The sequence below is a fragment of the Condylura cristata genome, unplaced genomic scaffold, assembly GCF_000260355.1.
Source record: "Condylura cristata isolate star-nosed mole 26May11 unplaced genomic scaffold, ConCri1.0 scaffold00031, whole genome shotgun sequence".
NCBI lineage: Eukaryota > Metazoa > Chordata > Mammalia > Eulipotyphla > Talpidae > Condylura > Condylura cristata.
The window spans coordinates 16,725,154-16,737,048 of record NW_004567132.1 but is presented as its reverse complement, the minus strand read 5'-3'; the positions used below and the strand labels follow the sequence as shown (position 1 = coordinate 16,737,048).

Below are 11,895 nucleotides of genomic sequence, written 5' to 3'. Positions count from 1 at the left end.
ATCGTGTGACTCGATAAATAACGGACAGGGGATTCAGTGTGGAGACTAGCAAGCTCGAAGCTGACTACTTCCAATCTGGTTTCTGGGGAAATCTACGCCAGCATCATCTCAGGCGCCTGGCCTGGGGTGCACCTGCCCCTCCCCACCCCCAAGCCGGTGACTGGAAAGGGACCCCAGAGGGCCCCCCGCCCCCTGAAGGGAAGGCTTACCTGTCAGAAGGGATGGACTGGCTGGCTACAATCTGTACTTGGCTCATGAGGGGCAGAGGGCTGAGAGAACCATGTCCGCTCCCAAGAGGGCCAGGCTCTCTGGGCCCAGCACAACTGGGCAGGATTGAGCGCGTCTGGCCTTTCCTGCTGATCCTTTACCATTACTATTGTCGCTTTTTAAAAAAAAAAAAATCCAATAAATACACATTTTAAATGGAATTTAAAACTACTCCTTTGTGAAAGGACACTATAAACTTTCTTTCCATTATTGTGATATATAAGGATAGAGTTTTAAAAACAAGAGAAAATAAAAATCCCCCCCAAACAAGGGGGGGAGGGGAAAAAAAAACCAATGTGGAGATATAAATATTAAGATCACGAAAAAAATCACCCGACAGCCGTAGTTTCTTCTTCAAAGTGCTGGGGAAGTGGGGGGGAGGGGGGGGCGGGTCAGTTTTGAGGTTTGGACCATAAATACATATATATGCGTATCTATATATGTATATATAGATAAAAAGACTTCTGCACCCCCAACCCGCCCCCCAGTGTGAGGGCAAAAGCACCACAGAGGCAGCTCGGGCCAGGCCCGACGCTGAGGTACGCTGGCTCCCTGGCACCTATATCCAGCGGCTGTAGGGGCCGGTGACCTTCGTGTAGGCGTAGGAGGACACCGTGACCGCCGAGTCTGTGGGCACAGCCAGTGCCTGCCGGGTGGGGACGACCCCTTTTTTCTCCTTATGCTGGGGCTCGGTGACCACAGCACCCCCCCACTTGCGCTTCTTCCCGTAGAGCTTGGCCTCCTGCTGGCCCAGGCCCAGCCGGGCGGCCTCCTCCTGCCGGGCCCGCGCCCTCTCCGCCAGCTGCTTCATCTTGGCCTCCCAGAGGGCCAGCCCGTGATTGGGCTGGTTGAGGTTCTTGTGCTGGTAGAAGACCAGCGAGATGCGTGTGGGGTGGCAGCGGTTGGGTTTCTTGAGGGGGGTGGTGGCGTGCAGCTCCCGCCGGGCACACTCGATGAGGATAGAGCCATGGGCAGGGGCCACGGCCACACCCCCGATGTTTTCGTCCAGGAAGTTGTGTTCGCTGTCAGACCACAGCTCCTCCTCTTCTTCCTCAGCACCACCACTGCCCCCCACACCCTTCTCCTCCTTCACGGCCCCCTTGCTGGGCTCCTCAACCATCCCTTCCTCCAGGCCAAAGGGGTCCCACAGCTTCTCCTCGGACTTCAGGGCCCCAAAGAGCTTCTCGCTGGAGCCCAGAGGCATCCCGAAGGACTGCCAGGCCTTGTCCAGCTGGCTGGCCCCCGGGGTCGGAATCCTTCCCTCCTCCCCTTTCAGGGGGCTCCACAGCTTGTCTTGGAACCCAGGACCACCTTTCAGGGCAGGACTGAAATCCCCTGCCCCTACCCCCCATGGCTTGTCAGTCAGGCTGGGCCCGGCCAAGGCCGAGGTGTTGTTCCCAAACTTGCAGGGGCTCCAGGGCTTGCCACGAATCCGTCCTCCAGGCTGGGAGGCTGATTGCTGGCCCTCGCCAGGGAACAGCCCCCACTGGCCCTCTGGGAAGTGGGAGGGGGTCAGGCAGCCGGCCCCAAAAGAAGCGAGCTTCTCTGGGACAATGGCAGGGCTCTCCCCAGGAGGGAACACACCCCAGCCGCCACCCACACTGCTAGTCCTCTTGGGGGACATGCTTGGGCCTCCTGAGTACTGTCCCCACAGGTGATTGGGTCCCCCATTCTGAGAGGCCTCAGGCAAAGGCGTTTTGCCCATCTTACCAGGGTCTCTCGATCCAGATTCGGGCTGGACCAGCGGGTCGACCGGCTCTTGCTTGATGGTTCTGTTGTAGCAGTTGGAGCTCTGTGCAAAGGGAGAAGGGTCCCTGGGCACTGGGTGGATCTGGGGGGCCTTAGGAAGCAGATACTCCTTGGGGCCTGGATAAGCAGGCTGCTGGTGGTGAGGAGTGGGGTGGTGGGTGTCTGTGGGAACAGCCTGGCCAGGCAGCTCGGCAAACTCAGCACCACCGTAGGCCGGGCTCAGGCTGTTGTGCAGAGCGTGGAGGTCTGGCTTCTTCTCAAAACTGCCATTGCTGCTGCTGTGCCCCCAGGTGCCAGGACCCAGGAACTGAGAAGGGAAGACAGGGTTGCTGGATGGAAAGCCGTAATAGCCGAATGACGGAAGCGCGTACTTGGAGTGGAAGCCGTTGACAGAGGTCAGGCTGGGCTGTGCATAGTAGGAGTGGTAGGAGTACACGCTGTTCATGCTGTACGGGTCGGAGGGCCGGCAGTTGCCCAGCACCGAGTAGCTCTCCACCACCGCGTTGCCACTGTACTTGAAGGAGCTGAAGTGGTTCTGCGGCTCCACCTTGAGGGAGGGTTTCAGGCTTTGCTGGGGCAATCCACCCTTCAGAGACAGGCCTAGGGAAGCAGGAGGCGACAGGGAGGAGCAGAGAGCACCGGAGTCAGTCAGGGCCCTGGGCAGGAGGTGGAGACTGGGTCTCCCTCTTTCGCAGGACGGAAAGCAAAGTGAGTGAGGACGTACTCCGAGGCCCGCTGGTGCCTGGGAGAACTGGGCCATAGAGCTCACGGCCTCCCCGGCCTTCCCCTCGTCACCCTCTGAGCCCAGACTTGGAGGGGTCCCAGTGCTGCCTGCCTCCCCTGGCTGGGGGTCACCGTAGGGATGCAGTCACCCTGGTGCCCCCCCACTGCCTGTAGCCAAGGTACTGAGAGCACTGGGAGTGAGCAGGCAGGCGAGAGAAACCCAGCTCCTCTCCAAGTCCAGTTCCGGGCAGGTGAGTCTCCCATGTACTTGGCTCCCAAGTGCCTCTCAGATTTGCTATCCCGGGCCAGCTGACAAAGACAGTGGGATGCTCCACATGGATGAAAGGCCCCCCGACATCTGGCAGGGCGAGGAGCAAGGGACTTCCAGAGCTTCCCTCCCGCCCCCAAGAGTCCCCATGCCACCCGAGGAGGTACCCCCTCCACACACCTGGGTCAGTGGGGACCCCTGCCAGCTCCAGGGCCTCCTGCTTGATCTTCTCAGGAGTGCTCAGCTTCTCCTTCTGCATCTTCTTCTTCTCTGCTGCCGCCTTCCTGGCTTCCAGCTGCCGCTGGCGGCAGGATTTGGCAGGCTCAGGCAGACGCCGGACCTCTCGAGGGAAAGCCGTGAGCACCTGGATGGCCCCGCTGCCCACCTTGGCGTTCTGGTTCTCCTCGCTGCCAAATTCATCCGTGCTGGCCATCTTGTACAGGGGGAGCACGTGCAGCTGCTCGTCCTCGGGGATCTTGCCCACGCAGCGATTGTCTTCCTTGGTTAGGGTGCAGACCTGCCCCAAGCAAAGGGGGAGCGCATGGGGTTGGGGAGCCAAGCACCCACAGAGGTGGCCTCGGCCTTCCCAGCCCCCACCAACCGCGTGACCCTACTACTATCACCAACACTTGCAAGTGTGCTGCAGTTTCAAAGCACAGACACTCGCACTGTCACGCAGGACCCCAGTAAGGCTGAGGGGATAAGGGTACCATGGCTGGCAAGGGGGGTGAGGATGGGGAGCTGTGCTCTGCCCCCCAGCCCCCTGCAGAGCGTCACCGTGTGGCACTGCACACATCACCTGCTGGGGCCCTCCCACCATTTCCCCCTTGCCCTGAACACTCAAGCTTCCTTGGCTCTTAAATACTTTTCCCTTTTATTAAAACTATATGTGCTGATTGTAGAAAACTTAGGCTAACAGGAGGAAGTAAAAATTGTCTCCGTAATCTCACTACCCAGGAATGATCACTGGAAGCACTCTGGTCACACGTGCACACTTCTTAGTAATTAAAGAGATCGTATTATGCAGTCTTGTAATTGCTTCCTTTTTCTGAAAGTGAGTACTTGATTATGGGATTTTATTACTGAATTGTAACAGAAACCATATACATGTCTAGGACACTTAGTCCTTCTCCTTTGGTGCCAGCTCTACCGAGCCTCTCTTCCCCCACAGTATCAGTGGGGCTTCCTCTTACTTCTAGAGGTGCCCTACAGACACCAGCGGAGAAACAGGAGTCCGGGGGAACAATTAACAAGTGAAAGACACATCCAGCATAATCACAAAGATGAAACTAAGTGGGCAAAAAAATAGGAAAAAATGTTTAATCTCTCTAGTAATAAAGGAAACTCGTTATGACGAGGTTGTGTTTGCTCCTCAGGCTAGCAAAGACACAGAAGACAGAAATCCCGTGTGGCGAAGCAAGCTGGAGCGTGCACGCTTGAAGTGGGCCTGAGGACCCACCGGGCCCACGAAGGTGCGTACGGAGGCCTCGCTGGCTTCATGGGAGGGGGGCGGGAAAGCGCCACCGGGGAGCCGAGCCGGCCCTGCACACACCCACTGACGCGGAAGGGCGTGTGCCCTCGGGCCGAGCAGGTCAGGGAACAGCAGGCTCACAACAGGCGACCCCGCCTGTGTAAACTAATGGACCACACACGCACAAATGTACAGTCGGGCGCTGGACGTAAGGTCACCAAACGCCGCGGTGGTTCTCTGGCTCTGAGACTTCAGGCAATTTTTACCTTATACTTTAACCTTTTCCATAGGGCCTAGCTGTTTAATTGGAAAAAAATACTACTCAGTTTGGATAAAATGACTGTCTTCCTCCCCTCCAAATCCGGAGGCTCATTCTCCCTCCCACCTAGCTGGCCCCTGGTCCGGCCTTTTTTTTTTTTTGCTGGAAACCTATAAGCGACAGTGGACAGGAACCTGCACTATCTTGTTCCTTAGTCCTGTGCACAGGGAAGGAAGATGGGTGGAGAAGCGACACCCTAGGATCGGGTCATCAAAGCCCTATGGAGGTGCACCCTCACATCAGACTCGGGGGGCCCCTCTCCAGCCCCTCAGCCCTGACCAGGGCCTTGTTCAAAAGCAAGGAGAGCGCTGGCATTGCCCTCTGGGGTGTTCCCATCCAAGCCCAGACCTCCTCCTCCAATACACCTACACCCCTGGGGACCACATTTGGCCCAGGCTACATCTCCAGCTGGACATCTAGCAGACAGCACAAAACAGAATTCTTGATTGTTCACCCCAGAAATGGTTCTCAAGTCATTCTACATTTTAGTAAGTGACACCAACACCTGCCCAGTTGCTCAACCAAGACACCTCGGCGGCATCCTCGAGTCTCACCCCGCATCGCCCACCAGCGAACCTTCACCGTCTCTGAAATCTGTCCCACTATCCCGCCTCACTCCTGCCCCAGCCCCTCCCTAGCCTCTTCTCCAATTCTCACCTCTTACCCCTACAGGAAAAGAGATCAAATTTTCTAATCAGATCTCACCAACCCAGGTAAGAAGCACCCAGGGCGGGTTTCCCTCCACTCACGGAGCGAAGCCCCCAGACCTCGGGTGTTCAGGCTCTCTGCCCACCCCACCTCACTGGTCCCCTGTAGTTTCCTGAACACATCTGGGCCACTCCCAAGCCTTTGCGCTGGTCCGTCTGCCTGGGCATCCCACCTCTTGCTTCCTCCACTCCTCGGCTCAGCACCCCCCCTCCCCCTTACCAGGAAGCCTCTGACTATTCCATCCACAACCTCATTTCCTATCACTGGACCTTTTCCTCAGAGCCAGGGGCATAACTGGCACTCAAGAAACACCTCTCAGGGCATGCATGCAAGTGTCCGCAGAGATCAGAGCCACACCTTACATGACCGAGGGGCTGCAGGTACCCGGGGGGCTGCATTCTGCAGCATCCACTGAGATGCAAATGAGGCCAGTCTTGTCCATGCATTCATTCCAGCCAAGGTGTCCCCAGGAGCCCCGAGAAGCCAGCTCCCCACTCTGAGCCCATCTCGGCACAGACCAGTCAGCCCCCCCCCGCCCCTAATTCTTCCCACAGCTGGAGCTGTGACAGGACACGGGCTTCCTTACCACTGTGCACCCGTTGTAGAGGTTATGCTGGTCCTTGTGGGCGTGGGCACAGAAGTCCATGCAGGCCGTGACCCCCGAAAAGGGCCGTCCTTCCTTCAGCCCCAGGCGGCAGTCAATCGCTATTTCCTCATTGGTCACCTGTGTGGATGGCCAAGGAGAGCTGCTCGTGTGACCGGAGGTGAGTGGCCCTGACATTGCACCCAGGAAGGCCCGGTCGTGGGGGGAGTGAGGCAGGTTAAGGGTCACAGCTACCCTGCCCTTGACCGCAGAGCAAAGTTGGCTGACTGAGGCTCCTGTAGGAATTATCTTTCTAGGTTGCCTCAAGTCTTCTCATTCTGTCTAGACAATGCCACAGGAACCAGATCCGAGGGGGGCAAAGGAACACTAAGAGGAAGTGGGTGAAGACCAGGCACAGGGATGGTCTGGGATGCTGTTACCCTGTGTACACAGGGGGTTTTAGCACAGAAATAATCATTGTGTTCCCACAAGGGCCACAGAGAAGCCCACCTTCCCAGTTCCCAACTTCAGGGCAACTTGCAGAGATGTGGATGACATGTGGGCAGAGGAAGGTCCAGTACCTGGTTCTGATAGGCCTGGGGGGCCAGCCGCTTGTACAGGGGGGCGACTTCGGTGGCCAGGTCCTGGAAACTCTTCCGGAGCACTTCTTCCTGCGGAGAGAAGGGCAGTTACCCAAGCGGAACACCTCCCCTGGTGGACCAAGCCATGGAAATGGACCACTGTTCCAGAACCACTGCCAGGTTGCCATGGCAGGAGAGGAAGTTAGTGTTTTTAAAGTTTTATTTATGTATGCACACAAGAGCCAGGGTACAGGCCAGTGGTGCAGCAGGGTGAGAGGATTCACCAGAGACAGAGTGGGGAGCAGAACAGGCAGATCGACGAAGTACACTGCTTAGGGGAGCAGCGGGCGAGACAGGAGCAGTCTGCTGTGCCATGAGGGTCAGCTCCCTGGCTGGGAAGTGGACTCGTGTTGTAGAGGTTGAGAGCAGCTTCTTAGTGGTGCGCTTTAACCTGCTGCCCCACCAGGGAGGGCCGAGGAAGTTAGGGTTTACAGTCTCCCCAGTAGGGCTATAAGGAATGGTGCTAAGCACACTTAACCCTGAAGCTCATCAGGAAAGACACTCACTCCCTTCTAGAAGATCAAGTCACCTTGCTGCTCAGAGCACATAACACAGGTTCTTGCTTTTGAATGCTCAGTGCCCGGGTCCGAGGTGCAATATGGCCAGCATGTAAAAGCACCCAGCTCCTTCCTCCTGGGTTACACACAGGTAAATAAAGGCAAAGGGGTGGACAAGGTCTGTGCTAGAAAGCAAAGAGCCGCCTGGAGGCCACAAGCCAAAGGTCCTGCTCCCTGGTCCCACACCATCGCAGGTGTTAGGCCACATGTAGCCAGGAAATCCACATTAATTTTTTTTTCATTATTTATTCGTACAGAACTGGGGTACAGGCCAGAAATGCAGAGGGTGAGAGGATTCACCAGAGACAGAGTGGGAAGCAGAACAGGCAGATCGACGAAGTACACTGCTGAGGGGAGCAGCGGGCGGTCAGGAGAGGTCTGACTCGCCATGTGGTCGCCTCCGGGGCAGGCGGGAATCGAACTCATGTGGAAGTGGCTTTAGCTTCTTAATGCTGTGCTTTAACCCGCTGCGCCACCAGGGAGGGCCCCCACGTTAATTTTTACTGAAAGAAAACGTCAGGGACGCTGCAGCACTCACTAGTCCACACACTCAGCAGCTGCATGGGCCCTGCTGTTCCAAAGAGCCACGTGCAGCAGCCCCCCAGCCCCACATCTGGTCCGACTACCAGGGCAATGGGGTTCCTAGTAGGCCCAGAGCAGAGGCATGAGAGGTTATGGATGAGAAAGGAGGAGGAAGAGGGAAGACAAAGAAGACAAGTTATAGAATAAAGGCAGTTAAGACCAGTGGCTCTGTCTTGCCTCTGGAGAGGCCGCGCAACAGTGCCCAGGTGGCCAGACACCCGTGAGGAGCCAGCCAGAGTACCCAGCACTGAGGGAGGGTGCTGATGCAGCACAGGAAGGCGTGGGAAATTAGTGTATCCCCATGTCTGTAGTCCTGCCTCCTGGGGCTCCTCCATTCCTGAAGCACTGCCCTCTGAAGCCTCTGTGGGTGGGCAGGCGAATGCATCTGAAAATCAGGCTCGAAATTTGAAAATACTTTCTTTTGCTTCTGAAAAGCAAGCTAACAGTTTGAGAACAGTTCAGATGTGGGGAGAAAAAACATGGCCACAGGGACCCCCCCAACCTGTGGGAAAGAGGGGGGTCCTTCTGGGACAAGGACCTCTGAGATTTGGAAGGCTGAATCTAGGATCAAGATGGTGCCTGGATCCAAGCATAGGCGCCAGCACCCACCTCGCAGGAGCTCAGGCAGGTGGAAGGAAATGACAGCAGACTGGGCCGTCTGGCCTGTGTTCAGAAGAAGCCCTCAGGATGGCCGGCACAGCAGGTCTGCTGGGGAGGCAGCCTGACCTGAGCCCCTGCAGCCCGGGAGGCACCTGCCCTGATGTTGCCAAGCTGGGGCGAGTTGTGTGGGTGGGTGGAGGCCTCGTGGCCAGCCCTGTGACGGAGGACCTGACCAGGCCTTCAGCGAGGAGGCTGTGAGGCCCGGGCCACACCCAGACACATGCCCTGGGAAGACATGATACTTAACAGTCAAATCCTACAGAGGAAACTAAATATATACCTTGAGAGTTTTTTTAAAAAAAGATTTATTTATTCATACAGAACTAGGGTTCAGGCCAGAGGTGCAGGGGTGGTGAGAGACTTCACCAGAGTCAGAGTGGGGAGCAGAACAGGCAAAATGACCAAAGTACACTGCTGAGGGGAGCAGCGGGCAGGCCAGGAGAGGTCTGCCATGCCATGTGGTCACCTCTGGGGCAGGCGGGAATCGAACTCATGCGGAGGTGGCTTGAGCTTTTTTAGTGCCCGCTGCGTCACCAGGGAGAGCCCTTGAGAATATTTTAAACTGGAAGAGTTTGAGGTACCTATCAGTTTAGTTTTCCACACACATATCGCTATAGTCCCTTTAGCACAGCGAGATAAGGTATGTTAAAAAAACCAAAGCCAGGGCCTGCCCTGATGGCGCAGCGGGTAAGAGCTCAGCACTATGAAGCTGTCCACAGCCACTGCAGCACCAGCTCGATCCCTGCGCCGGAGGTAACCCACATGGCGCGGCAGACCTCTCCTGACCCGCCCACTGCTCCCCTCAGCAGTGTACTTTGGTCGTTTTGCCTGTTCTGCTCCCCACTCTGACTCTGGTGAAGTCTCTCACCACCCCTGCACTTCTGGCCTGTACCCCAGTTCTGTATGCATAAATAAATCTTTAAAACAAAAAAGCCAGGTCCACCTTCTGTACATCCAAATCAGAGTGCTAATCCCACGGACCCCATCTATTAGACACCGGGGACAGGGTGAGTGGGGCCTGCCTTGCCCTGTGAACTCTGCTTACCTCTTTGGGGTTGTCCCCTGCAAGACGGAACTTGCGAGGCGTCTTGCTCCGAGCATATTTGCAGCCATTAAAGTACATGCTCCAGGAACAACCGAAGGAGAAGGAGGCACCGCAGGTGTTGGGGTCTTTGCCTTGGCAAGCGCAGGTCCGGCTGCAACAACACCACACATTAGGCATACAGACACCCCGTCCTGTGTTCTAGAATCTTCTTCAGTGTGGACACCCTGCTGCCTGCCAGCCACCGAGGTGGAGAATCGGCTCTGAGAATCTGCTCTGCTTCCTACCCCTCAGCCCAAAGGCCTCAACAATCTATTGCTGGGAAAGCACATGGCTGCCTGAGTTAGACGGGAAGAATGGAGTTTAAAAGCCAATAAAGTTACAGTTTGTCTCAATATCTTTACCGCCTCCAGCTCAGGTCACACAAGCAGGGGAAGCTTGCAGGGTTTGAAATGCTTATTTCCTGCAGGTCTGAAGGTTAATGGGATGTTAAGCCATAAACATTAAAACTCAGCACTTAATAAAATCTGGAAACAACCCAAACAATCCTCCACTGGGGATGGACAGAAAAATCGGGATATAGCTGCACCGTGGAATATTACTCAGTAAGAAAAAGGAAAGCAGTAGATATAGAGATGAATGTCGGCCACATACTCAGAGACCTAAATCAATAAACCAAGGGGTGGCATGGTAGGTTCCATTTTTCAATGACCCGTTACGAAGACAGGAAGTACGATCAGAGGGTGCCTGGGTTGGAGCAGTAGGGCATACCTATGAAAAGGGGTACCAGAGAATTTCTGTAACGACAGATTTTGATCATGGTGGGGGCTACATGACCATAAACACTGTCAAAACTCTTCAAACTGTGTACCTAAAGGGAGGGATTCCAGTAAATATGCCTTGGTATTTAGACAGAGGAGCAAAGCCCTCTGAGGGTGCCTACCACCTATGGCTTCTACCTTGGGGGCATGCACTTTTCACACTTGTTACCATCACTAGAGACTCCAAGTCAATCTGAAAGTCAAAGCAAAGTTGAGCTGAGTCAACAGAGCCTGCCCACCAGGGTGAGAAGCACCGCAGGGAAGCACTCTCCCCCCAGGCCTACCCCCCGCAGGACAGGTGGGGTCCTGGATGGGACCAGCATTTCCCTGGTGCTGCCCGAGTCCCCCCACATCTGCAGCCCTCCCGTGGGGGCTCCGTTGCCCTCCTGCCTTCCCCTAGCTGCAACCCTGCCACGTACTCATCGTTGAGGCCACATCTCCGGCTGGTGGGGTTCCCATACTTCCGGAGGGTATCGGTGAGCTCCTGGTAGAGGGTGTCTCCGAGGCTGCGGGGGATGCCCTCCCAGGCCAGGATGAGGATGACGATCACGGCGTTCTGGCAGTGGTGGCCTGCCCGGTGCCGCACCAGGCACAGCAGCTTCTCCTCCAGCGTGTGCCTACGGATCACCTGCAGGGAGGGAGGGGAGGGCTGTTACCTGCGGGAGCCTGCCACCCCCATTCCTCTGCATGGATGCCTCCACCGACTCACCTGGGGCAAAGGGCTTTAGAGTGTCACACCCTGGGGACAGCCACCACACAGGTAGAGAGACCGGTAAAATTAGGTGGGGGGAACCACCAAAGTTATTTTTCAATAGAAAAATAAAGTACTACAAATTCTAAATTATTGACCATTTATGTGGACTTCGGAGCAAAAATACACATAAAATTCTGAATCTAAGGATATTCAAGAATTTTTTTTTTCTTACTTTCTCCTAAGACAGTGACAGAGAAAATGCTGCCTATCTGTCTGTATGTTTTTAGTTTAAAAGCCAGGGCCTCGGTGCTATGGAAAATACCCCCTACCTCTACCTCAAAAAGCTAAAGCTAATTACCAAGTGACCAGGCAAGGCCACTCCTGGAAACAGACGCGAGGGAACCCAGAGCAGGGACTCGGACAGTCACCTGCACACCACGCTCAGGGCTATGCGCTGATGAATGGATAAGCAGAATGTGGCCTACCCGCACCAGGGAGCCAACGTGAGTGTCATTCAACCTGAACAAGAACCGGATGTCTGACACATACTATACGATGACTCGTGAGAAGATGGCGCTCAGAAAATGCCAGGCAGTAAAGCACACACACCACGTGATCCCACGTCAGGAGGCGTCTCGGGCAGGCGGCTGTGGGAGTGACTGTGATGGGGTACAGGGGTTCACTAAGGGAAGATGAGTTTCGAAACAGACCGTGGTAATGGTCATAAAGCAGTGTGAATGGACATGATGCCACCAAACTGTAATGGCTACAAAAGGTTAAAATGACAAATATTATGTTCTGCATAATTTT

At 55.5% G+C, this 11,895-nt stretch overlaps 1 protein-coding gene across 1 annotated transcript in view; it reads right to left on the bottom strand.

The window, feature by feature from the left end:
• Positions 1–428: 428 nt before the first annotated feature.
• The window catches only part of TET3 (tet methylcytosine dioxygenase 3), a 75,728-nt gene continuing 64,261 nt past the window's right edge, over positions 429–11,895 (bottom strand). The window contains exons 6-11 of the mRNA XM_012731562.1: positions 10,811–11,019; positions 9,574–9,724; positions 6,670–6,759; positions 6,092–6,229; positions 3,188–3,524; positions 429–2,616 (exon numbers count right to left, since the gene is read on the bottom strand). Of these exons, the coding sequence (XP_012587016.1) occupies positions 827–2,616; positions 3,188–3,524; positions 6,092–6,229; positions 6,670–6,759; positions 9,574–9,724; positions 10,811–11,019 (2,715 nt within the window). The 3' untranslated portion in view covers positions 429–826. The remainder of the gene's footprint in view (positions 2,617–3,187; positions 3,525–6,091; positions 6,230–6,669; positions 6,760–9,573; positions 9,725–10,810; positions 11,020–11,895) is intronic.